At 38.3% G+C, this 27,582-nt stretch overlaps 1 protein-coding gene across 8 annotated transcripts in view; it reads left to right on the top strand.

Annotated features, from left to right (window-relative positions):
* Positions 1 to 27,582, top strand: part of ATP11B (ATPase phospholipid transporting 11B (putative)) — a 76,029-nt gene that overhangs the window by 13,583 nt on the left and 34,864 nt on the right. For all 8 annotated transcript variants that reach the window (XM_076341305.1, XM_076341304.1, XM_076341300.1 and 5 more), the window contains exons 2-18: positions 2,540 to 2,656; positions 3,525 to 3,614; positions 6,784 to 6,864; positions 11,140 to 11,247; positions 11,418 to 11,546; positions 11,670 to 11,773; positions 16,056 to 16,103; positions 18,996 to 19,060; positions 19,627 to 19,708; positions 21,018 to 21,168; positions 23,845 to 24,042; positions 24,312 to 24,470; positions 24,784 to 24,956; positions 25,366 to 25,434; positions 26,485 to 26,558; positions 26,645 to 26,748; positions 26,891 to 27,072. In XM_076341305.1, the coding sequence (XP_076197420.1) occupies positions 2,540 to 2,656; positions 3,525 to 3,614; positions 6,784 to 6,864; positions 11,140 to 11,247; positions 11,418 to 11,546; positions 11,670 to 11,773; positions 16,056 to 16,103; positions 18,996 to 19,060; positions 19,627 to 19,708; positions 21,018 to 21,168; positions 23,845 to 24,042; positions 24,312 to 24,470; positions 24,784 to 24,956; positions 25,366 to 25,434; positions 26,485 to 26,558; positions 26,645 to 26,748; positions 26,891 to 27,072 (1,934 nt within the window). The remainder of the gene's footprint in view (positions 1 to 2,539; positions 2,657 to 3,524; positions 3,615 to 6,783; positions 6,865 to 11,139; positions 11,248 to 11,417; positions 11,547 to 11,669; positions 11,774 to 16,055; positions 16,104 to 18,995; positions 19,061 to 19,626; positions 19,709 to 21,017; positions 21,169 to 23,844; positions 24,043 to 24,311; positions 24,471 to 24,783; positions 24,957 to 25,365; positions 25,435 to 26,484; positions 26,559 to 26,644; positions 26,749 to 26,890; positions 27,073 to 27,582) is intronic.

Below are 27,582 nucleotides of genomic sequence, written 5' to 3'. Positions count from 1 at the left end.
TCCAAAATGCTTCTGCTACAAACATTGTTCTCTTTTTAAATTTTGTGTCAGCATTTAACAGGTACATTTTTTTTCCATCTTGCTTTCATGCTTGTATTTCTTTTCTTAAAGTTGTGAACAGTTCCTTTCTTTTTGCATCTTACATATTTCTTCCAGTCCTTTCCCCTATGTACTTTTTGTCTCCCTGCTCCACTCTTATCTTTAAACAAGCTGTCATACTGGAGCATGTGACTAGATGACATGCTTGTCATCTAATGTTTATTCTCCTTCAAATCTCTTTGAAAAATCCCCCTTCCTTTCTTTTTCCCTTGTTTCTTCTGGACCTCTTTCTTTCTGAAACAGAATGTTTCTGTAGTAATGATGCCAAATACAAAAATTTGTATGGTTGAGAGGATTTTTTAAATTATTCCTTTACTTTAAAATGACACCATCCTGAATGTGAACATACCTAATGCCCTGTGTTAGAGAACTTTATTGATTAAAGAAAATTCTTGGTTGATTATACCAGCCATTTTTTACGTATCTCACTGTGCTTGCTGTTCATCACCCTCTGTAGTTAACTGGTACAGAAGTATCTTCTGTTGGAGTTCTGTGAAGTGTCTATTTTTACTTGACACGCATCAAGGTCTGAGCCTGGTTTCACAAGTGGAGCAATACAACTGCAAAGGTAGTTTCCTTACCTCCGGTAGTGGAACTGGTAACGCCCTTTCTACCTGTTTCATCAGTTGTCCTTTCACTTGGCATCAAGGAACAGGGAGACTGTGTCTCCCTGAGCGCAAATTCAGTTCTAAGATTAGGAATGTCTGATGCTCATGCTGAAATTTACCACTTCCTGGACAATTGTTGATTCCCTGTCGAACAACTTAACAGTTCCAAATTTAATTTCACTAGTTTGTTCTATGTCTTAAAGCTTTTTGTTTTTTATTTTAGTAATTTTCTTGGCCTGTTATCTGAATTATTACTGTTTTACTGTCTTGTTTGTTGTCTTTTGCCATCACCTGCTTCTCCAGGTCAGAACGTTAGAGCTAGGAAGGGTTCTGGTGAGTCATGTAGCCCCAGGAAAGGCTCAATTAAAGATAGACTTGAATGACCTAGATATAAGCCCTTGTGTTACAGAGACATTACAATCTTCCCATGTGACTTGAGTTTTAATTACTCCTTTCCATAAGAAAGGAATTTTTGTTTGTTTTTCTAATATCCAAACTAAGTTTTCCTAGCTGCAACGTAAGCCTACTTCTGTTCTTTGTCCTTCCAATTACCCCTTTTCTCAGTGGAACAGTCTTTTATATATTGGAAGATGTGCTAGTATATCCCAAGTTTCCTCTCCTCTAGGCTAAATGACTTTAATTTGTTTGCTCTTTGCTTTTCAGATTGTTTAGCCTTGCATTATATGTCATGTTTTCAGTCTCTCTTGTGGCTCATGTTCCACTCCTCTGGATGCTGTCCAGCTGGTTCACAGCGCTTCAACTGTGGCTCCCACTCCTCCTCCAGCCTCTAGTACTGAAGGCCTTTTTCTCAATGGGATGACATTACTGACTCACATTCAGCCTGTGATGAGCTATAGCCTTTTGATCTTTTTCTACAGAGCTCCTATAAGGGCTTTTATTCTCTTTTTGTAGATGCAGTTAATTGTGTCTAACTGCTGTATCTTTCAGTCTTCTGTGCGTCTGGTTGGTCAAGATGATTTTGAATTTTTTCTTGTCATTTGGTGTTCTTGCAGTCCTGAGGTGGTGTCATCTGCCAATTTAACACCTGTATTCCCCTTCCCCTTGCAGAGGCAGTTGATGAAAGTACTGACCATTAGAGCTGAAACAGGGCTTTGGTTCCAAGGGACCTCACTCAGATCTTCTGTTTTGGCAGGAAACTATTGATAAGTATTTCTGAGTGTCCTCTTTTTTTATTATGAGTTTGCTTTCAGTGTTGCTACCACTCATGTATGAATTGGTGGTAATGGCAGGAAATCGCATTTGAGGTTAGACAGAATGTTAGTTCTTGGAGATAGAACTTGTTTGGAAAGATACTATTGTCTAGTCAGATGCATATGCTTTTGTTTTTAAGCTGTTGAGAATATTTTCAAAATCTAGTTATCGCAGCATATGAGTATGACTTGTTTTGACCTTTTACTTTTCTCATAATCTGTTTTATTAGGGTTCTCATGAGCGCGGCTTTGAGGTTTTGTAATTTATATATGTTTTCATCTCCATTTCTGTTTCTTCTTTAAGATTCACAGGGCTGCAAGTTTGCATGATAGCAAGTATTCTCTATCCTTTTTGAGACTTAGGATTTTTTCTTTCATTTTCCAGAATGAGTACACAACCTCAAAATTGAGATTTTTCTTTTTTCCCCAATTTTTGAAAATTCTCTGGGCACAGCAGACTTTAATTTACATGTTAATTTTGTTTCCCATTCAAAAGCTGCTATTCTAAAACTGCTGCTTGATATGTGGATATAATTTTTCAGCACAAAGATAACAATTTTACAAAACTACAGTTAATAAAATAGACTTTCTTGATCATCTTTTTTTTATTTTGTGTTTTAGGGTTTTGACCCACCGCATCAAAGCGATACAAGAACTATTTATATAGCAAATCGTTTTCCCCAGCATGGCCATTATGTTCCTCAGAAGTTTGCGGACAACAGAATCATATCATCCAAGGTAAGGAATCAGTTTGTCATGGGAAAACACTTGATATGTTACCTAAGTTGTGTAGCGAATGTGCATTTTTGTGTTATGTCTAATGGTGCATATACAATATTCAAAATGAAACAAGCTCTAAACTTTTTTGAGGAAAAAGCTAGATTGCTTCCTATGTAGTTTTTCTCCTGCTCTCATCCCGCTTTCCTCAGAACCTGACTAACTACAGTTAAGAATAATTAAGCATGTTGGTCAGAATTTCTGAAGAAAAGTAGGTTTTAAACCAGTGTTGCCTGTGTCTAGATGTGATGTACAGAACCACTTAAAAGGAAGGGTGAAGCTGGTTGTGAGGATTTATAAAATAGCCAAATTGTAACCTAGTAATCTGCATAAAATAAATCAGCAATGGACTGCAATTGCAGATTCCCTCCTAGTGTGACTTGGGATTGGAATCAATAGAACTGATGGTGGGGATGTGTCTTGTCGCTGTAGTGTGGGAGAGAAAGTTACAGCTGCAAGAATTAATTTCTTCTCTGCTAGCCAGGATGCAAGCAGCCAAATGACTCCAGCTGCTCCTATCCCAGTTGGTAGGAGAACATTTAAAACTTTGACTGTAAAGGCAATGCAGTTGCTACCCCGCTTCCCTGCTAGCTGTACTTAAAAAAAAAAAAAAAAAAAAAAAAAAAAAAAAAAAAAAAAACCCAAAAAACTGGATACAGCAGTTCTGTGTGGGAGTAGGGCAAGACCAGAAGAAGATTTGGGGAAGGGGAGATGGAAAATGAAAAGATTTAGGTTAAGAGAGTTTAATGGGAGCAGAACTGAATTTCAGTGAAAAATTGTTCAGTATGTCATAACAGTTCTTCTCTCTCTCTCCCTTTTTTCCCTTCAGTATACAGTGTGGAATTTTGTTCCAAAAAACTTGTTTGAGCAGTTCAGAAGAGTAGCCAACTTTTATTTTCTGATTATATTTTTGGTTCAGGTAAGTTGAATAATACTCAGGAAATTGCAATTTATGTTGTAAATTCTGCCACTGGTTTTTGTTTTAGGAATTTAACTTCTCTACTTAGATATTCTGTCTATAAAAACAACACATTTCCAGCTTCTCTGGAAAAATAACATAACTGTAAAAAGAATTATGTCCAAATTTAAGTACTGTCCTTAGGTTTTATCTTCATGAATGCTAATATATTTAAGTGTGCAGCTTCAAAGTCCATTGCACTGCTAGCACAGGGACTCAGTTGTCTGCCTCAAAATACAATTTTAAATCTGTTTAGTTAGTAATAAAATCCCAAAGATGCTTTTTGATTTTTGTGGCCATTGGTAGTGTTTGAATAAACCAGGAGTTTTACTCTGTGTGTTTTTAAGTGCTTCTTGGACATCAGTGTGCAGAAATGCAGACATTCAAGTTCACTTGCATCAAATTGGGCAGTATGCTTGCTCTTGAGCTGGGCATAGTTTATTGTATATTTTTTCATTGTAGGTGGAATCTTGCTTTTGTAAATCAACACAGTATTGTCACACAGTTCTAAGATCTTCAAATTCAATTTGTTCAGATAAAATGAGTACATAAAAAATTTACAGCTAGGATTGACAGTTTGTCAGTTTTGAAGACATCAGTTGATGTTGTTCATACAGTATAGGTCAGAAATATTACTGTGGCTTTTGTAGCAGAGTATATTTCTTCTAATTAAGAACATCCACAAATATATTGAAAGCATGACAGTCTGTAAACTTTCTGTGATCTTTGCACCTCCAACTCTGTAATTGTACTTGAATTCTGTTGAGCTATTGCAGACTTAGTAGATGAAGGATAGGTGAGAGAGAGGTTGTAAGGAGAGATAATAACTTTTGAAAGAGACAGAGGCAAGATTTTCGGGTACACTAACTTTTCTTTAATTATAAAAGAGAATGCTTTGAACACGTACAGCTCTCCACAGTGATTAACCAACTTTTACAGTATGTATCTGAAAAAGATAGTACCTCATTTGACAAAAAACAGGAATAGTGAAGAGTTCATAAGATTTGTCTGATTGTGCAAGATGTCAGTAGCAGGGCCAGTTCTGCAATTTTTAATCCATTGCCTCCATTGCCTCCTGTGTCCCTTGCTCTTGTTCTTTCACATTTAGAAAGAATGAACTTTCTAATAGGCTGAAAATCCTGTGTTGGGAGACTGAAGTCATATAGTTCTCACTTAGTCTAACAGAATGCATTGCCCATCCCATCTTCATAGTTAAGAATATTGACTTTGTCATTCCTGTTATGATGTTTCACGCTGTTAAACATATTGTAGCATGAGGAAGGTGGGGGCATGCTAGAGATGGAACATAAATGTTACTTAAAGTAACCACAGATGGTGTTGCATTTTTAAAGCTTTTATTTCTTTTTAATGCAAATTTACCTCTTCAGGTCAAGTTTGAGACACATTCCTTTCAAACTGTTAGACTTCAGTAATATCTGAATGTGATGTCCATGAACAAATATGGATCTGAAGGCAGAACTTCTATTCAGAGTGTAATCCTGTTCTTCTCTCAGTTCGTGACTCAAGTGGATGCCCTAATTTGTATGGGAAATGTCTTGTCTATATGTCTGTATTCTTGGAAACCGAACAGGAGAAAAGCTGCAGTCATTTTTGTTCATTTGTTAGAATGGAATTCTGTTTTTATTCAAATGCCATTTGGAAGTTCATTAATATCTAATATTTTTTTCTTTTTATAAGGCAAAGGTGCCTTTAAAAGTTGATCACCATGGTATTTTCTCTGTCTTACGAATCTCATGTGACCAAGATGCAGTGTCTGTCATTACCACCTTATTCCACTGGGGATGACAGAGCTGGGGCAAGTTCTCATTGTGTGATTTAAACATGCAGCACAATCCAGTTCACATTGTTCACCTCACATATGCATGCCAGAAACATGGTGACAGACTGCATTTTGGCAGCGTGAGGCTCCACACCAGTTGTGTGATGGATGCATGTCCAGCTGTGTAGCAGGCTAAGGGCCATGGTGTTCTGGTGAAAGAGGCAAAAGGAACAGGCTGCCATGACAATTCCACCAGAACAAAACTTGCTCCATTTTCACATATGAGCCTCTCTTGAGAAAGAAGGAGAGAGTGTCGATGGCAGAAATGTCATGGTTAACTCTATCCAGCCAAAAATCAGATGCTTTTGGCATGGGTTTTCTTGGACAACATGCTGCCAAGCTGAAATTGCAATGCTACAGTTGAAGAACAGACAATATTGCAGGCTAGGCCTAATTTTTGTTGTTATATAAATTGTTTGTGTTTCAGTGGGGAAGAAAAAAAAAAGCTCATGCATGTGTTGTAGGGTGGCATAATCTGTTTTCTCTATGAGGTTCTTGGCTTTTAACAGAGTAAACTTCATGTATGATTGTTGTTGTTTTTTTCTCTTCTTTAATGGTTCCCAAAGCAATGCCATAAGTCTCAGGTAAAGTGGATCAAATCAGTGTCTGTGGTTTTGAATAGTTTTTGTGTATATTTTCTTTACAGCACTTGACCATGTTGTTTTTTTCCTGCAGCAGAGGAGAACCACTAATATCCCCCCCACATACAGAATTTTAGTGTATACACTGCACTTTTGGCATGCCAGCAATAATAGCACAAATTGTAAAAACTGCATGTTAACTTGGAGGAACCAGAAAGGAGCAGTCTAAGAGAGTGTTCTCTAATATCTAAACTGTTGGAAATTACTATTTTTAACTTTATTTTCACTTCTGAAGTGGATGTTCTTATACTATACATTGCTGTTAAGTGGTAGATTGTATAGAGTATTGAAACAGCTTCACGAAATGTAGATTTCCTTCCTTTGTAATATACTTTTGAGTTAATCTTTGTAGGATGAAGACCTATCTTTCTTTTACTAAGGACTCTTAAAATTGGCGCATGCATTACAAATGTGCTTAAGTCTGTTCTATGCCCTAGCACCTTTGTTTGCATCATTATTGACATGTATTATTTAGGAGTCAGGAACTGAGTTTTGCTCCAGAAATACTGCAGGAAATGCAGTAAAAATACTCACAGGTTATAATGAGGAGTTTGGAAAATAGTTGCAATCTTGCTTCATTGGGGTTTTTTTGAAAGTACAATTGTAAAAATAAAATGGGGGCTAATTTTCCTCTTTTCTTCTCTTTTAGCTCATGATAGATACCCCTACTAGTCCTATTACCAGTGGATTGCCATTATTCTTTGTCATAACTGTGACAGCCATAAAACAGGTAACGGGGAAAAAAACTTGTAGCATGAAGTCCTTCTAAGGTAAAGTTACTTAACGAAGTCTGACCAAGATAATGTTTAGATACTAAAAATAAATAAAAAAGGTGTCATTTTTTAGAAAGGATTTTGTATTTCATGTTTCTTGTTAGACGCTTGAACTTTGAGCATTTTGGCTAGTTGACAAGCACTCAGTGACTCACTGCGGTACCCTTAAATGGACAGTGAATGACTGTCAGCATTTTTGTCTAAACATTACATGTCACTTGTTGTAAGACCTTTTCTGAAAGCTCCTCACTCCTTTGGCACACCTTTCTGCATATTAAAACCAATCCTCCCACATGACACACTGAGAAAGGAACTTGGGTAGATGAAGCAATGGTGCAATCCATGTTTGTCAGTAGTTAAAAGGCAAATTTTGCCCCAAGGAGTATGTTTCATGGCATAAAATATATATTAACTGTAATTCTGTACCAGGTAAAAGGTCCAATTTAGAAAGCTTCTGGTTTTGTTTTCTTTTTCTTTGGCTGCATAAAACATTTTGGAGTTCTTTATAGCACTTGAAATAAAAAAAATCTTCTAAGTATGAGTTTAATAGGAATCTTGTTCAAGCATCATACTACATCCTACTAAGACCTAGAGGCCCTGGAAGGAGAATGTTTAAAAAAAAAAAAAATCTTCTGTTTTCTTTAAACCCTTAAACTGAGAGGAGAAAGAAACAAGCACATAAATAGAGGTGATGTGGATAGAAGCTATATCTTCTGCAGGGAGGTAATTTTCAGGAACTGTCCCCTTCAAAGGGTTTGACAGTGCTATCTGGGGAAGAGATGCAGTCATAGCAACTGAACTGTAAGCAGGAGACTGTTGCAGAGCTACAACTGGAATTTCAATTTGCCTTCTGTGCCAGTAAGACCCAAAGCCACCCTGAAATAGGGCAAAAGTAAAAATAGCTCTAGCTTTCAAGCAGATAGAATGGTGTTTGGGGCAGAGGGGATCTTAATGCTGGAGTAATATTTGAACTAACATTTCATCTTGTTGCTGTGCAATTTGTACATGTAGAGTGTCCTAATCCTATTCAATTGCAGTTGTTATAATCACTCCCAAAAAATCACATGTTCAAAAGCTATAGTCATAAGTAGGCAATGGAAAATATCCCTTAAAGCTGTGTGAACTGAAAGAGATTGTGCAACTTAGTTATAAATATTAGATTTTTTTTTTCCCAGAGAGAAGTTGGACTTGGATAAGTCTAAAATAGTCCAAAATAATCTATTACCACCTTGTTTCCTGATGTCCAGTCTTATACTGGGAAATTTAAGTATCTTACCATCAATTGCAAAGAGTAGAGATTCTGGCATTCCTTCTAGAAGTTTCAAATCATTCATGACTTGCCAAGCATCAAGAGTTTTTCTGATTGTCTCAATATCTCTGCAAGGACTATTGGAACCACCTAAACTGATCTAATGGGCTCTTGTGTTAATCCTACCTGCTGCAAAGTAGGCAAACAGTATTCACAAGCTGGTATCTTGGAAAGACAATTCAGTGTGCTATTTTCAACAGGCTGCCCTTGGACAAGGAAGGAAGATAAATCCTCTGTTGGAATACAGAGGGGAAAAAACCCAGTATGGTCTCAAAAACAGCTCCCATTCTCTCTCAAACCAGAAGTGGAATAGGAAGCAGATTTTTAGGGGAAGAAACCCCTTTTGAAAGCTGCGGTGCACTGATTCTATACAAAGTTATATCAGGTTACTAAGTTATAGTTCAACATTTAGTCTCCTAAAAGATGAAGGGGAAAAATAGAAGCATTAACCGTATGCGGGTTTGAGAAGCTTAGTGGTGGATGGAAAAACTCTTCCCTGCTTCCAGGAGGCCAGTTAACATGGCACCTCTAGCAAACCTCAAAACTCAGCCGTATTTTAATCTCAGCCAAGGAAATAAACTTTTTCTTCTTAGAAGTGTAATTGCACCTAGGTCAGAAGAAGGACATACAAGCCAGCAAAGTGATGCAACTCATGCTGTGTCATTTTGTCGTATCTTGTTAGCCAGAGTGCTTTCCTCCTTATGCCTATGAAGATGCGTATGCAGTCCTCAGAGGAGTCCAAAATTAGAAAAGAAAATAAATAAAAACAAAAATTAAAATTAAAAAAAAAACCCCGAACAAAATACTACAATATAAAGGTATTTCGTAAGGAACTTTAGGGAATTTAGTCCACTTCAATAAGTTCATAGGTATTTAGCAAACAAGCTGATTGGACACAGATGTTTACACGATTATCAGGTAAATCAGAAGCAACTACTTTGCAGGTTTTGATTAAATACAGACCTAAACTGAGAATGAAAAACGTGGTAATATAATATGCAGGCCTGTTTTAATTTTGCCCTTTTCTCAGGTACATTGATGCAGTTATTTAAGCAGGACTTAAGAATCTAATTTAATTGAGGGATTTTAATCTTTAGTTTCTGTTCATGCAATTAAGCAACGTTGCCTGTATTCCTATTGCATCTTTCTTTTTAACAGTATTTTTTCAATATTTGCAAGTAAGGATGAGGAACTCTCTCAAAAATGCCGCAGTAGGTAAATTTTGGGGGAATTTAAACTGACCACAGTAAGTTGGCTCTTAAGAATTCCCTGGTGTGAAGTGTTACCCTTGTGTTGTAGGCAATAGGTGTCAGATGGAGAAGGTGCTGAAATCTGTACTTTCTAAAGAAGGTAAATTTCAGTTCTTTGCCAAATGCACATATTGCTCAGCTGTTCAGGTTTATGAGACAAATGCCCCAAGGTTACTGGATGTTAGTTAAATCCTTGTTTTCTTCTGTCAGTCACCTTTAACAAGGAGCTGTATGTACTGACTCTTGATGCTTTTTCATACTGATTAGGAAGGGCTCTTAAAGAGTCTTACTTAGGGGTTTTAGGATTCTGATTTCCCAGTATGTCCTGTGTGGCTGCTATTACTACACGCTTATTAATGATTTATTTTTGAGCAGTTGGCATATAAAGCTTCCCTCTTTTCTTTTCTTTCTTTTTTTTTTTTAAACCTACGTAGTGCGGTTGTGCTGTCCTTACTCATTTGTGCTAGTAACAGTGGAGGTGCATGAAGGCAGAACTGCAAAACTATACTTTTAACATGCTAAATTCATCATATAACTTTCCTCCAAACTCCAGTCAACTACAGAATTCTCCAAACTGCATCTGCATTAGTGCCTTTTGTATTATGACACTCATATATAATGTTTGTAGCATTCTAGGATGAGTTGGGATTATGCTTACTGTTTCAGAAGGCCCTGTTCTTCTGTCTGCAGACTTCCAAGGAAGTGGTTTTAACTCTTTCACATTTTTTTGTACCTACAGAAAAGCATTTTAGGAAATGTCTCTCTTATTGCAAATCAGTTGTAGGAGTCTTGCCAGGATGTAAGAGGCAGTTGAACTTCTGCATAGACTGATCCATTTCTTGTGCTTGCTCATGGGGCTTTCCAAACAGTACCTAGACTTGGGGATCAGAAATCATGCTATTGAAAATCATGCTATTAGATTAAATAAGCAATGTATTAATAGCTTAGGAAAATAGGAGGGGAGTAATATACCTGGATTCACTCTCATGAATATTTGCACGTGTCTGCATGGGATAAAGGGTGCTTAAAGAGGTGCTGAATATCGGGTAAAGGAAAACTGCTTAATTTATCCATTAAACAGTTGCTGTGAACTGTTGCATTAGGGCTTGCAAAGAACTAAAACTTTCTCAGTCATCTTTTCTTGCTATATAGAGCTGATGTGTGAACAGCATGTCCTACAAAATTAAGAAATCTTAAGATGTCTTGCATAGGCTATGGCAGGAACCATAAGAAGTGCTGTATGGTATGACATGAGGAAGTAATTTCAGTCTGTTACTTCTCTTTAAAAAAAAAAAAAAATCTGTAAGAGAGACTGGGAGTGACTGTTCCCAGTTTTATGGTATATTCATCCATATAGATAAAAGATTGAATGAGTGCTTGTTCATCTTGTCTGTAGAAAATGTCGCTGCCTGTTTGTTTTAACAGAGCATGGGACTGTTAAGTTTCTTCACCACTTTTGCTACTTTATTTGCCTTTACTTATTTGTGTAAATTGAGTAAAAAATTAAGAGGTTTCCCAAGTTCTTGAGTAACAGCTGTAGTAGAAACTCAAGAGAAGTTAGTAACTGTATTCAGGCTATGCAGCAAGTAATTTGAAGCACATTTACTTAGAAGATATCTGTTATGCTTATAGGTTTCTTGCTTAAAAAGTGAATTTGTATGTGTTTTCCACAGGGTTATGAAGACTGGCTACGACATAAAGCAGACAATGAAGTAAACGGTGCTCCAGTTTATGTTGTTCGAAGTGGTGGCCTTGTGAAAACTAGATCTAAAAACATTCGGGTATGTGCCTACGGACAAATTGAAAATTGTGTTTCTATTGCATAGCTAAAGTTCTTATTTCATTACTAGTCATTGTGGCCTGTTTCATCATGGTTCGTTAACAATGCTGAAATTAATTCTTCCTTTTAAAACTCTATTTGTACACTTCTCATTTGTGTTCATTTCATTAGGTGGGGGACATTGTCAGAGTAGCCAAAGATGAGACTTTTCCTGTTGATCTGGTGCTTCTGTCATCTGATCGAGTCGATGGTTCATGCCATGTCACTACCGCAAGTTTGGATGGAGAGACCAATCTTAAGGTCTGGGTTACTGCTGTGAAATAGAATGTAGTTAATTTGCGATGCCATTTTTATTTCAGCCTGTTGGAATACCCCCCTGCCTGGTAGTCCTGTATCATTAACTTAATGGACACTGTTTTACAGACACATGTTGCAGTCCCAGAAACAGCAGTGTTACAGTCCGTTGCCAACCTGGACAAACTTGTAGCTGTTATAGAATGTCAGCAGCCAGAAGCAGATCTATACAGGTATCACTTTATTAGTAAATATTTTGAAATAAATCAAAATGAAGTGTTTAATATTAGGAGTGTTACGGGTCTTGGTGGGATTAAAATAGCTTCAGACATCTGCTTAAATTTTAGGTTTTAATAATTAGCATAAGTGTTTATACATATGTACTTACTGAAAATTGCAAGTGACAAGTTAAATTTGAGTATTTCAGTAGTAAATCAGAAATTATAGGATAATATTTACCTTTTGTATTTTAATCATGACACTTACATACATTTCTGTTCTAACCAGTAAACTTGTTTCCAGATTTTAAAAGATTAAATGGCCCATGAATCGGAGCAGGTTGGAGAAAGAGTTGTATAAGGTTCTGCCAGGATATTTCAGTACTATATAGTATATTTTTTTTAATGGAATTAACTCGAACCATAGCAAATTGTTGTAAGCTTATATTAGTTCTAAGGATATGTGTTGGTCACGTTTCTTTTGCTTATGCTCAAGAGAAGATTTGAACATTCTTCAGCAGCAAAAATTTAGATTAAAAACAGCTGTATCTGAGTGTGCTTCATTTCAGCTTTTAACATCAGCCAGCAACGCCCTAGACTGTAAAACAGCATTATAGGTAGCAAAAGTTATAGAATCATAGAATCATTAAGGTTGGAAAAGACCTCTAAGATCGAGTCCAACCGTCAACCCAACACCCTCATGCCCACTAAACCATGTCCCTAAGCGCCTCATCTGCACGTCTTTTAAATACTTCCAGGGATGGTGACTCAACCACTTCCCTGGGCAGCCTGGTCCAATGTTTCACCACTCTTTCAGTAAAGAAATTTTTCTTCATGTCCAATCTAAACCTCCTCTGGCGCAACTTGAGGCCATTTCCTCTTGTTCTATCGCTAGTTACTTGGGAGAAGAGACCGACTCCCACCTCCAACCTCCTTTCAGGTAGTTGTAGAGAGCGATAAGGTCTCCCCTGAGCCTCCTTTTCTCCAGGCTAAACAACCCCAGCCGCTCCTCATAAGACTTGTTCTCCAGACCCTTCACCAGCTTCATTGCCCTTCTCTGGATACGCTCCAGCACCTCAACGTCCTTCTTGTAGTGAGGGGCCCAAAACTGAACACAGTATTCGAGGTGCAGCCTCACTAGTGCTGAGTACAGGGGCACGATCACTTCCCTACTCCTGCTGGCCACACTGTTTCTGATACAGGCCAGGATGCCATTGGCCTTCTTGGCCACCTGGGCACACTACCGGCTTATGTTCAGCTGGCTGTCAGCCAGCACCCCCAGGTCCTTTTCCGCCAAGCAGCTTTCCAGCCACTCTTCCCCAAGCCTGTAGCGCTGCATGGGGTTGTTGTGGCCGAAGTGCAGGACCCGGCACTTGGCCTTGTTGAATCTCATACAGTTGGCCTGGGCCCATCGATCCAGCCTGTCCAGGTCCCTCTGCAGAGCCTTCCTACCCTCGAGCAGATCAACACTCCCGCCCAGCTTGGTGTCGTCTGCAAACTTACTGAGGGTGCACTCGATCCCCTCATCCAGATCATTGATAAAGATATTGAACAAGACTGGCCCCAAAACTGAGCCCTGGGGAACACTGCTCGTGACTGGCCGCCAACTGGATTGAACTCCATTCACCACAACTCTCTGGGCCCGGCTGTCCAGCCAGTTTTTTACCCAGCGAAGAGTACACCTGTCTAAGCTATGAGCTGCCAGCTTCTCTGGGAGAATGCTGTGGGAGACAGTGTCAAAGGCCTTGCTGAAGTCCAGGTAGACCACATCCACAGCCTTTCCCTCGCCCACTAGGCGGGTCACCTGGTCATAGAAGGAGATCAGGTTGGTCAAGCAGGACCTGCCTTTCATGAACCCGTGCTGGCTGGGCCTGATCCCTTGGTTGTCCCGCTCATGCCTTGTGAGCGCCCTCAAGATGAACCGCTCCATAATCTTCCCCGGCACCGAGGTCAGGCTGACAGGCCTGTAGTTCCCCGGATCTTCCTTCCGGCCCTTCTTGTAGATGGGCATCACATTGGCAAGCCTCCAGTCGTCCGGGACCTCCCCCGTTAACCAGGACTGCTGATAAATGATGGAGAGCGGCTTGGTGAGCTCCTCCACCAGCTCCCTCAGCACTCTCGGGTGGATCCCATCTGGCCCCATAGACTTGTGAGCGTCCAGGTGGCGTAGCAGGTCGTTGACTGCTTCCTCTTGGATTATGGGGGGTTCATCCTGCTCGCCGTCCCTGTCTTCCCGCTCAGGGGGCCGTGTACCCTGAGGATAACTGGTCTGACTGTTAAAGACTGAGGCAAAGAAGGCATTAAGTACCTCAGCCTTTTCCTCATCCTCGGTGACAATGTTCCCCCCCCCATCCAATAAAGGATAGAGATTCTCCTTGGCTCTCTTTTTGTCATTAATATATTTGTAAAAACAATTTTTGTTGTCTCTAACGACAGCGGCCAGATTGCGTTCTAGCTGGGCTTTTGCCTTTCTCATTTCCTCTCTGCATGACCTAACGAGATCCCTGTACTCTTCTTGAGTTGCCTGCCCCTTCTTCCACAAGTGATAAACTCCTTTTTTTCCTGAGTCCCAGCAAGAGGTCCCTGTTCAGCCAGGCCAGTCGCCTTCCCCGCCCGTTCTTATGGCATATGGGGACAGCCTGCCCCTGTGCCTTTAAGACTTCCTCCTTGAAGATCATCCAGCTTTCCTGGACCCCTTTGCCCTTCAGGACTGTCTCCCAAGGGACTCTCTCAACCAGTGTCCTGAACAGGCCAAAGTCCACCCTCTGGAAGTCCATGGTTGCGGTTTTGCTGCCCCCCCTCCTTACTTCACCAAGAATCGAGAATTCTATCTTTTCATGGTCGCTAGGCCCAAGACGGCCTCTGACCACCACATCTCCCACCAGTCCTTCTCTGTAAACAGCAGGTCGAGCGAGGCACCTCCTCTGGTAGGCTCACTTACCAGCTGTGTCAGGAAGGTGTCTTCCACACACTCCAGGAACCTTCTAGACTGTTTCCTCTCTGCCGTATTGTATTTCCAGCAGATGTCCGGGAAGTTGAAGTCTCCCACGAGAACAAGGACTAGCGATTGTGAGACTTCTGCCAGCCGCTTGTAGAACGCTTCATCCGCCCCTTCATCCTGGTTGGGTGGTCTATAACAGACTCCCAGCAGGATATCTGCCTTGTTGGCCTTCCCCCTCATCCTTACGCATAAACACTCGACCATATCATCATCACAATCGTTGAGCTCTAGACAATCGAAACACTCCCTAACATACAGAGCCACCTCACCGCCTCTCCTTCCTCGCCTGTCCCTTCTGAAGAGTTTATAGCCATCCATTGCAGCGCTCCAATCATGAGAGTCACCCCACCATATTTCTGTGATGGCGACTAAGTCATATCTCTCCCGCTGCACAATGGCTTCCAGCTCCTCCTGTTTGCCGCCCATGCTGCGTGCATTGGTGTAGATGCACTTGAGCTGGGCTATCGATTTCGCCCCCAGCATTGGCATGCCACCCCTAGGCTCATCTCTAGTGAGCCTGGTTTTATCCCCTTCCCCCTTCGAACCTAGTTTAAAGCCCTCTCGATGAGCCCCGCCAATTCATGAGCAAGAATCCTTTTCCCCCTGTGAGACAGCTGAACTCCTTATTCCCATGAAAGTTTCTCCTGAATTGTATAATGGAAAATGGTAGCTATCAAGTAGTAGTTTTCAAAATCCGAGTATATCACAGCAGCTATTCGTAAGTAAGCTTTGGGATCTTTGAGAAATATTAAATTCTTAAAAACTAAGATACTTATTTGAACAGCTATTCAAACTGATCTTTAGTTCAGTTTGTAGAGAACATCAAGTTAAGGTACAATTACTATAGAGTTTATGTCCCTAATTGTAGCTGGGGTCATGCTAAATATGCAAGTGTCAGATGTTAATAGCAGAGTAGATTGGCTTTATTAAATGAAAAATTACTATTTCTGATGGATAATATGCTAACTTATATTTGTTGAGGAATTATTTCTTACTGATACATCAAGAAGTCACAATCTGTTTTAACTGAGTAAGAAATATAATCTTTTGTGGTTTTATTAATGAAACCTAATAGGCTTTCTCAAATGACTGTTCTTTTGAAGGATAAATATTTCTATTGTTAAATCTCTTGTAAAATTATTGCCAGTGTTGCCATATTGTTTTAGTTTGATTGTTAATAAAAGTCAATTGTTTTGTACTTGTGAACCATTAATGACTTTTTTGTAAATATAGAGGAGTTTTTTACGTTTTTGAGTCTTTATGTAGATACTTCTAACATGTGGCCATCTTTCATAGATTTGTTGGAAGAATAACTGTAAGTCAACAAACTGAAGAAATTGTACGGTAAGTAAAATTCTGTAAGATTAATGTTTAGAACTGGTGGAGGTGGTTAAAAACATGACCATCACAAAAAAGAGTTACTGTTGAATATACGAAAGGGAGGGTTATTTTTACTGAAAGTATCAATTGTAGCTGCATACTTCAGATGGAGATGAGAAAAAAATTAGTGAAAGAAATTTCATTACTACCCAGTTTTTCAGATTTAATAGGACAGTTCTGGAAAGCTTGGCTGTTCTGAAGGGGGTAATTCTTAGGCACTGGTAATCAGCTGGTAACTTCATTGCTATTTGTTACTTAAAACATTTATTGATCTTAAACATTTTCCAGTGGCATGTTATGTAGACTACAACAGATCCCCTGTCATCTGTTTATCAGAGGCACTGAGCAGGTGTTTTTGCAGTTGAAATTCCTAGAAATTATTGGTCTGTTTTAACAAAGCCTCTACTACACATTTGTAGCTTTTAGTATATGTTTCAAACTACTGTACTACCTGGACTGTAAAGATAAGTGCTTATATCTGTAATAGTCAACACATAATTGTGTACACATAAAGCTATGTGCACATAATCATGTGCTCACAGCCTTTCCCTGTGCAGTCACAGCAAGTAGCATACACCTAAACACATGTGAAAATATGAAAATAAAGATGTGAAGCCACTTAGACCTACATGTGGACTTCCTCAGAAGATTGCTAATTGTGGTGGGTTGGCCCCAGCTAGCAGCCAAGCATCCACACAGCTGCTCATTCACTACCCCCCACCATGACAGGACAGGAGAGAAAGTAGGAAGAACAAGAGTGAGAAAGGTCATGGTTTGAAATAAAGATGGAGAAATCACTCACAAGAAATTGCCAGATTTTCAGGAATATTTATCATGCAAGTTATTTAATTGTTTTCTCTGGAGAGTTGTTGATAATCAAGCTTTCAAAAAAACTTGGTCACCTCTTCTCAAAATGTGAAGTGCTGTGTTATGATGTATAAATATGTCACAGAAACAGGTAAACGCGTTACGATTCTTTCACTCTTCTAATGTCCAAAACGTTATCCTTTACATGTTTCTTCAGTGAAATTTCTACCTGAATCAAATATTAAAGCAGTATTCTTTTCCATGTAATATGTGCCTTCAGTCTGAAGAACTGAAAGTCTTTCAATCTGAGAGCCTCCTATGAGGCTGGCAAACATCTGTCAATTTTAGATAGGAGTAACGTGGAGTTCAGAGTGAATCAATGATTTGTCAATGGTTTTGCAAGAAATATGGGAATGTAGAAAGCAGATCACTTGGCCCCAAGTCCAATGCCTTAGCCACCCCCACAAACATGCCGCCCCCCCCCACCCCCCCAACACCCACTCAGCTGTTTTCTGAGGTCGCTTTATGTGCTACTTCACTTCAAGCTTTTCAGAATTCATTACTGCCAAGCTTGACAGGTTCAGCTTTGGGATAATCTATCAAAATAATTTAGTTGACAACATATAACAGAGCCAGTTTAAAGGGAGTGTGAAAAAAAATTGCAAGTTCTGACTACTGGTGGAGCTGTATCTTCTGACTGTCAAAGATAAACTTGTCTAGTCTGTGTTGCACTGATTCAGGTTTTGTATTTTGGGTTTGTCAGACTGGTTTTACAAACTGCAAAAAACATTTGAATCCAGAAATATACATTAGGTTTCTTATAAGAAAAGGTTAAATGCTTGAGCATTTAGTCCCTTTTAGTTCAATTTTCAGTTAAAGTTTGAGTCTAGCCTAATATAGTAACATATGTATGTGTAATTTAAAGAACCTATCATAATCCGTGTGTATAATTGTGCACACAGTATTTGTGATGGTAAATGTTACTGCAAATGTGACAGTTAAATGTTTAACTGTGGGAGGTGGGGTGTGGGGTTGGGGGGTTTTTTGAGTAACTCCGGGTTATGCTTTCAAAGGAACTTCAAGTATAAGAGCTTTGTTTATATAATAGTGATCATGGACTGCTTGTGGTACAGCTAATGGAAGAGTAAGACAAACCCAAGGCCTTGTATGCCGTAGCACTTAGTATATGATCTTTAATTCTTTTACTTATACCCAGTATGTCAACCTGGCCACCGCAGTTGTTCAATTTCTGCTTTCATTTGAAACACTGGCAAAAATAGTGAATGCACCTTTTTGTTTTGTTTTGTTTTTGTTTCAAACCAACCCTGCTGGCAGTTTCTAAGGATGATACAGCCACTGGAGTAGAACATATGGCTCTAACCTTATATGAACCTCGATTCTAATGGGACCTTTATTTTCACAGTGCTGTTTACAGTTAACTTAGCCAATGAAATTAATGTAGTATTGTGGTGTGATAGATGTGAGGAAAAAACACTTATGAAATTTTACTCTTGTGTTAGGAAGCAGAACTTGCACTGTTGTGGTGGTGGTGGGTCCATCTACTTGTTTGTCTTTGTTTCTCTGGTATGAATAGCTTTTGAACTTGCTAGATCACTTTAGTTTGACAGAGGGGTAGAAGTAAGATAGGTAAAATAGCCAAACCTAAAATAGCACTCCTGTTGCACTGTGAGCTCGACAGGTTTTTTTGCCTGCTGGCTTCTCAAGTAACTTGCAGGTCTTTCTGAACCAGCCATTTGGTATATTTAGCTCAATCACTAATTATGGGATATTGAACAGTGGTGGGAGAGTGTGGCAGTGACCAAAGGCGATGTGAAAGGAAACTGAGAGCTCTGTGGAGATGTGTGGGGGATGTGTGGAAAAAGGGGTAAGAAGATTGAAGGTGGACTTAAATGAGGGTGGGGTTGGAGTTGTTGTGGTGGGAATTCGTAGGGCATATAGGACAACTTTACATAGGAAACTGGATTTCACTAGTCCTACAGAATACAGAACAACTAATTTTTAAATGCTGATATGTCTATTTCTTTTTAGACCTCTTGGGCCTGAAAGTCTTTTACTTCGTGGAGCAAGATTAAAAAACACTAAAGAAATATTTGGTTTGTAGACCTCTAAATATTTAAAGAGTATTCTCTTCTTAAAACATGTTAATGAACTGTGGTTTAATTCTACTTGCACTGAAGAAATTGTAATAATCTTGCTGACTGTTACCTGAGGGGATATGATTATAGATGAAAGTAATGATACTATGTTGAAGAATCTCTAAGGATATAAAGTTCCAGCTCTGCTCTGTGAAAATATTTGAAGTGGTTTGATAAAGGAATAACTTAATTTCAATGGATAAATGACTGTTGTTACTGTTACCCATTGTTCAAGACTTTCTCCTGAGATTTACCAGTCTGATTTCCATAAAATACATATTGAAGAGCAGTACAGTCATAATAATGAACAGCTTTTTAGGTATTAAAATTACTTCAGTAGTACCGTTTTACTATAGCAGAATATTGCAAATACTTACAAAATACTGTCACCATTGTACTGAAGTAAACGCAAAAGTAATATCACCTCTTAATTTTTATCCTATGTCTCTTAAAACGAAAAATTCTGCAAATTGCATATATGCAGAAAATAAAGTGTAACTCTTTGTCCCCCCCTTCCTTCCCAGGTGTTGCAGTGTATACAGGTATGGAGACAAAGATGGCATTAAATTACAAGAGTAAATCTCAGAAACGGTCAGCAGTAGAAAAGTATGTTTATTTTCTAATATCTTTCTTATTTGTAGAGTTTTAACTTAGTTTTTCCTCGGTAACTTTAAAACCCTGATGATCTCATCATTGGGTTGTAGGCAAGGGAAAAGAGTGTAATTGCTCTGCCTTCAGTAGGAAGTTATAAAGATAAAATCTGTTTCTTGATGTTTCATCCTTTATTGATTCTTTCAGTAGTGTACAAAGTTGAAATTCCCAAGCTTAAAAAGGACTAAAGCAGAAAAAGTTAGTTCAGGAGGTTTGTTTTTGAGATGTGGAGATTATTTATTCACCTATAATGACAGGTGAAATGCTGCTTGAACCAGATGCTCAGAGATAGTTTTCACAACAGTCCCAGCCTCTGCTGTTCTCTGCATCCTTTACTGTAAAACTGCATCATGCCTTTAAAGAGGATGGATTGAAATGAAGTCTTAATCACTTACAAATCTTTGTCCTGAATCGTAATATTTGATATAATGGAAAATAGCTTTGTTTCACATAGTCTAAAGGATATAGCCTATCCAGATATGTTTTGCAATGAATCTTGCTTCTAGCAGAAGTCGCAGGCTCAGTTTTAAAAATCTTTGCTCGTAGTTACGGGATAGGTGTTACTATATTAGAGACTTATATGTTGAACCTCATGAATTATTTTAAAAGGAAAAGGAGTTCTGATATGTTGCCTTTATTCCAGTTACTAAAAATCTGAGATAGCATCCTGGCATTCTTTTGCAAACATGGGATTGATTATTCTTCTATAGCCAGATACAAACAGAACTGTAGAGTGCACAAGAAAAGTACAGTCATCAAAGCAAGGGGTGGAAAGATGGTCTGGCTAGCATTACAGAATATAGAGGCAAGTTTGACTATATCCTGGTAAAGCATGCCCTGGGTTAAATAATCAGATGCATGTGGTAGTGCTCTTCTAAGTGAAGAAAAAGGTGCAGCCTTGGATTTCCACTGTGGTTGTTTGTACTGCCTTCACAGCCTTGCTAGATACTCAGGGAAGAAGAGAAGGATAAGTCAGCCCCCAAAATCTTGGACAACAGGTGTGACACAAGCCAGCTGTTGGGGTATTCTTGCACCTTAGTCTAGTCTTCATACTGCTATAGGTAAAGTGTATCTTAGTCAGATGTAGGATTTCTTTTCACTTCTGTTGGCTGCTTGTCACACAGAAACTTTATATCCATATCAAACACAGGATGCATTTAAAAAAAAAATTGTCCAATAAGTTTTTGGTCGGTTCATGTAACCACAGTGTGTCAACAGATTAAGTAAAATAAACTGAAGTTGCATTTTTTTTGCCTCTTTGTAGGTCCATGAATTCTTTTCTGATTATTTATCTAATAATCCTCCTCTTTGAAGCCATTCTGAGCACTATTTTAAAGTATGCATGGCAAGCTGAAGAAAAATGGGATGAGCCTTGGTATAATGAAAAAACGGAGCATGAAAGAAACAGCAGTAAGGTAATGTATCTACCCAGTTGCATATCTGAGGAACCCTCAACCACTATATACTGAATGTGATATTTATTATGTCTCTATTCTTGGATATAAGTGTAACTACCACATGATCCACTTGAAAGTCTGTGTGCTGTTGTCTCAGTGTTTTTGAGAGAGTTAGTCCTATGTAGCCTCACCCTTGTGTAGAAATATCTTACCTCTGTTACTGGTTGGACATTTTCTTCCTTTATGAAAAGACCAAGCTTTTTGAAAAATCTGGGTGTTGTTAGGACGTATTTCTGATGTTCTATGTTCTTATTATAGGTATTGTTCTTTTTGGGTGTCTTTTGTCATTCCGTAAATGAAAAGAGGAGGAGGATGGCTGTTCTTGTGCACGTTCCATTGCAGTGATTTCACAGTTCAGACATTTTAGACATTCTGTGATGTTGAGATTGTTCAGACAATTTTGTAAGGCTGTAATTTTGCTCAAGCTCCTGCTTGCCTTCTCACTTTTCTGTAGAGATTGGGGGGATACTTTGAACTGTTCCTTCGGTCTGCAGTTCTGAGAAGCGTCTTTTTTTAATCATTCTGTATTTTTGTGTTCTGTTTAATTTTTTATTTCTGTATGAGTCTGCCTTCTTCCAAAGCAGTTCAGGAGTTGGCTGGAGCTGATTCTAAGAAGTAGAGGGGATTTTCAAAGCACAGAAGAATTTGAAATCCAGTTTCCACATGTGATGTGGTGTCAGATGTTTAACACCCACACACACACTCCCCTGTCTCCCAGACAGTTGAGAATTGAATGTGCTCACTAGGTGCAAAAAGGTCCAAATCCAAAGTCAGGAGAGTTCTGTTCTACTTCACAAGTAGAGTGAAATTTATGGTTAGTACACAGTGGTTCAGGAAGGAAAAAGAAGTAATTCAAGAATGTAGTTGATTCAAGGCGAGTTAAGAGTTTACTGGCGTTTCAGTAGAACATGCAACTTTGAGAAGCTTATCATGCAGTGTTTTTTGTGGTTTAACTGGAAAAATATCTTTATCTCAATGCTGTGTTTTATTTAAAATTATTAATTCAGGTTATCACTGCAGTTACCAAAAATTTGTCAATGTATTCTAAAATAATCTTATCTAAAAGTCTCACTGTTGAAAAGTACTAAATGACTTTAAAAGTTTTCAAATTGTTTAGTGAGTTTTATTTTTGGTACCTGCACCCACTTAACGCACTTTCAACTGTTTGAAGTGGTCAGTCAAGTAAATTCTTGGCTCATCTTAGTTTGAAGTAGTTGCTATGTAAGTTAGACTAGCCTGTGGAGCCTTTTCAGTTCCGAATAAGACCGGGATAAGTTCTTTCCATTCCTTTACCTTTGCCTTCAGGAGCATAGAGCCATCTGTGTTTCTGCAATGTCACTCTCCTTTTATCATGTCTTTGTTTTTCTCTCTCCCTTGTTTACTTCCACAATCTGCTTTGCATTTCTCAATATGCTGACATACTTACTTGGAGTGCTTTCTCTGTTCATCTGTCCTGTGTTGTGCAGATTGTTATTTAATAGACAGTGCTTGAAGAAACTCGCTAGCTGTAGTAATTGTCACTTCTCAATATGTCGTCTTTTACATGAATTACTGCTCTCCATCTTTATCTTTTCTGGTTTAGTTTGGAAGATCTCTTAAGGCACAGTACTTCCTGAGTTTTTTGTCAGACACCTTAATTATCGGTACTTTTATTAAGTAATGTATGGCAACACACCCTAATTGGGAAGAACAGACATTACTTAGCTTTGCAAACTGCTGACTAGTTTTATACGCCCTTTCTTCAAAATGTTCTCCTACACCAATATCTGGTAGAGTTGAAAGAGATGTCCCAGTTTTTCTCATCTCTAATCTCCCTTGCTCAATATACAAGTGTTGGTAAGAGTATTCCCAAAGTTCAATTTAGATACTGAGTTTGTTGTGCAGATGAAAAAGAGACTTGGAAGAGACTGTAATGTTGCATTTCAGAGTTTGCTAAAATTGTCATACCTAACAAAGAGAAATTTCTATCCTATTACATAGCTGTTTACCTGAAATGTATGTGTTGAACACAATGATTTGAAGAGGCATAAAAGAAGTCTGTGCCATTGAAAGCCACACAGTCTCTTTCTTGTCACGTAGTCTGCATCACCCATGTCACTGGGGAATGCCAGTAGACAGGAACCCTCTTGTTGCTCTGCTGTCCTAAACCAATATAGAATACTTACAGATTCCTCTGACAACATGAAGTATCAGTTGTTTGCCTTCACCATTTATGGTTCCTTAGAAAAGCCTATGAATGGTGCTGTTTGATGGAATGGGGAACACGTTAGTTTTTTCAGCTTCAGCTCTTTAAAGAGAACTGTTTGAAAACAGAATCACCATGACAGTTAATATTAATTGGCAGCCCTCCTGACAGATTCCATAGAAAGGACAAAAATTAATGAACTTGAGAATTGAAACATCCAGTGATAGCTTAAGGCAGTCTTTTTGCATCAGTCTGAAGGCACGTTACTGGGGCAACCTGGAAATGCCTGCATTGTCACTGTGTGTGTTCTCTCTCATGTGTACATGGGACTTGGTCTCCTCCGGCTCTGTCAATTTGTCATTTTTCATGCATGTTGAAACGTTAACTAAGTAACCATGTTTCACCTGATCCCTGCAGTAATCTGTACATTTTCTCTTTTTCTCTTGTAGATTCTGAGATTTATTTCAGATTTTCTTGCTTTTCTGGTACTTTACAATTTTATCATACCTATTTCACTGTATGTGACTGTTGAGATGCAGAAATTTCTTGGATCTTTTTTTATTGGCTGGGATCTTGACCTCTATCACGAAGAAACAAACCAGAGAGCACAAGTAAATACTTCAGACCTCAATGAGGAATTGGGACAGGTAGAGTAAAAAATATGTTGTTTCTTTTTTAACCTTCTATTTTCTACTTCTTTTTTAATATTAAAATTCGTTACTGCAGACTTCTTGTTGGTTGCACTTTGATTTCTGATTAATTTAAAAATAAGGTATAAATATCTGATGGCAGAAATTAACATTTTTACATGAGCAAAAAAGGGTGTGTAGTGCAGAGTGTGAGTTGAGATTATTTTTTTTTTCTTCTAACAAATACATGCAACTCCAAGTCTGTTTTTTGTTTTCTTTTACAAAAGGTAGAGTATGTGTTTACAGACAAAACTGGTACATTAACTGAAAATGAGATGCAGTTTCGGGAGTGCTCCATTAATGGCATAAAGTACCAAGAGGTCAATGGTAAACTAACTCCAGAGGGGTTTTCTGAAGATTCTCCAGATGGAAATAGGCATAGTTTGGTAAGACTACCCCCCTCCCACCTCCACCCCTCCCACCCCCATCCCCACCATCAGGCATCCTAGATAGAAAGTGTTTTATTTCAGAGAAATATTCTTCTAGCATTAACATTTTAAAAAAAAAAAAAACAGAATTTCTGAATAGTTTGAAGCTATTAAGTGTTACTGAACAACTATTGATTAAACATGTTGAGATGTGATAATTTAACATGGAATACTTGGCAGATTTTTTAAATAAAAACTTCTTTTTTATTAAGTATGTTCAAAACTGGGTTGTTATGCAAATGTTACAAATACAATTTTTTCCTTCTTATAGATGAAAGAGGAAGAACTCTTCTTGAAAGCAGTTTGTCTTTGTCATACAGTGCAGATCAATGCAGATCAAACAGATGGTGCTGATGGTCCCTGGCATGCCAATGGAATAGCATCCCCATTGGAGTATTATGCTTCTTCACCAGATGAGAAAGCTTTAGTTGAAGCTGCAAGCCGGTGAGTTGTACTGCCAAAACTATCTAATGTAGAAATTGCCTACTAGGGCAGGCAATTTGTTTTAAAAGCAGTCTTAAAAATTGCTCAGAAAGATTGTAAAGCCCAGGGCCTGGCACCGTCGGTTTACTATGAAAACATACAAAAATAAAATACACAAAAAATGAGGCATATTATGAAGTGATGATTCAAAATATTTATGGAAATCCTCGAGAAATTATAATGGACAGAGTATGTTGCTATTAAAATATTGTAGAAAGTGGGCATTCATTCCTAATTTTCTCTAGAAATAGAGAGCAGTAATGGGTTATAAGAGTCTCTTTTCTCACACACACACCCCTCCCCCCCCCCCCCAGTCAATAGGCATTATGTCTAAAGTGATGATTAAATGTATATTTTATTTTCCGTTTAGGGTTGGAGTAGTATTTACTGGAACTAGTGGGGACAGTATGGAAGTAAAAAGTCTCGGAAAATCAGAAAGGTATTAGTTTTTATTCCTTGTTTCTTTTGAAGGACAGAACAATAGTGAAGATTAATATAATGTTCTCCTCTTAATCCTCTCTGTTCATAAGAAAACCTTGCCTTTCCACAGCGTGCTCTTTTTAATGCTTTTTCCTTGATGTCTTAAGGACAGCTTGCATCTTATTCCTTACCAATTGAAACTGAGATGCAAGAATTTTGTGTGAGTTACTCTGTGTAGGTGTGTATTATAAAAGTTTGTGTCTTTGCCCATTCATCAAAGGCTGAGACTGTAGTAGAGTTGGGAAACTGGATTGCTTATTCAAGTCTTACAGTTTGTGTTTTCAGCTCTAGAAGTTCCCAGAATCAGTCTCATGTTTGCATAATCTAATTGCATGTTTTAAATTTTCCCAAAGTGAGTAGAAATACTGTTGATAACTGTATATCTGAGGTATGTCATAACACCTTTTATCCGTTTGATCTGTGTCAATTAGTTGGCAGTATTTTAAATTTAAATGTCTAAAATTAATTTTCTAAACTAGTGGTAATAGAACAAAAAATAGCCCAGTTATCAGGGAACATACACTTTTTTTGACTGTGTAGATTGTTTACAAGTGTTAGAAATAAAATGTAGTTTTCAAAGTTACACTTGAAGCAATGATAGAAGGATATGATGGTTGATAGAAGGATTGACGGTTGGACTCGATCTTAGAGGTCTTTTCCAACCTTAATGATTCTATGATTCTAAGGATAAAGGAATAGGTGGGAGCTCCTTGTAATCTCCAGATATAAAGCTAGTGTTCAGGAAGCTATTCCTATTGATAAAAACCTTTTATTCTTATAGAATGGGATTAAATATATATAAAGTGATGAAAAGCAATCAGTTGCACAAACACCGATAACAGTGATTGGTCAACGATGGTAGCATTAGTTTTAGAGTTTCTATATAAAAATGACACTTTGGGGAAAGCTCTGCGGGATAAGAATGTATTTATAAGTAATTGTCTTTGGAAATTTATTTCTAAAAATGTTTTCTTCCCCTTCCCTCTTCTATTAAAACAAAAAAATACAGGTATAAATTGCTTCATGTTTTGGAGTTTGATCCAAATCGCAGACGAATGAGTGTCATTGTAGAGAGTCCCTCAGGTAAGTGATCAGAAGTTGCATAAGCTGCAGTTGAGAACTTCTTAAATAGTATGTATTCTTAATTTCTGTTCTATTTCACTTTTTAGGGGAAAAACTTTTATTCACAAAGGGAGCAGAATCTTCCATTCTTCCTCGTAGTAAGAGTGGAGAAATAGACAAAACAAGGATACATGTTGATGAATTTGCTTTGGTAAGTGTATGTTTGCCCAGCTGATGGGAAGAAAATTCCTCGGTACAAATTCTGTGACTTGAAGTGAACAAATTGCAGGTGACACCTTCTTGTTAGGTCAGAATCTTGTCTACTCTGAATGTAGTCTTTTATTTTCTCACAGAAAGGACTAAGAACTTTGTGCGTAGCCTACAGAAGATTCACACCTGAGGAGTATCAAGAAATTGGCAAACGCCTTCATGAGGCCAGGACTGCCTTACAACAACGGGAAGAAAGATTAGCAGATGTATTCAACTTCATAGAAAGGGATCTGGAATTACTTGGGGCTACAGGAGTAGAAGACAAGTATGCAATGGAGTTTCTGCTAACTACACTCAAAAACATAGCGAGTTTAGGATTCATAACTGAAATATGATGTGTGCCATGAAAAACTATCCCGCCACGACCAAAAGTTCTGTGCTATTGTTCAGTATGTTTACCACTCTTTGGATTGAGGAGCATTCAAAACACATGTACCAACTGCTTTTGGCTTAATAACGATGACATAGTGTGCTTCATCAGGAGAGATTTAATGTATGTGAAACAGAATAATTGCAGTAAATATTTAGGGTAACGGCTAATTCCTTGGGAAAACTTCTATACATAGCTACTTAACAAAGCATTTTGCTTGTGTAGTGTGTATTCTGTAAGTCAGAGGGTGTATTGTACACTGGAGTGTACAGATGGAGCACCTAGAAGCTTTTCATGTACCACAGTAGGTAGTCATTGTTGTGGACTGTTTTAAAGCTTCTCAAATGCAGCAATGGTGCCTAATTTAAATTAAGATATGCTTATTACAAATTTTTGACCACTTTG

The sequence above is a fragment of the Aptenodytes patagonicus genome, chromosome 6 (assembly GCF_965638725.1).
Source record: "Aptenodytes patagonicus chromosome 6, bAptPat1.pri.cur, whole genome shotgun sequence".
Taxonomy (NCBI): Eukaryota; Metazoa; Chordata; class Aves; order Sphenisciformes; family Spheniscidae; genus Aptenodytes; species Aptenodytes patagonicus.
Note: the sequence above shows the minus strand (reverse complement) of the source record. Positions and strands in the feature narration are given on the sequence as shown.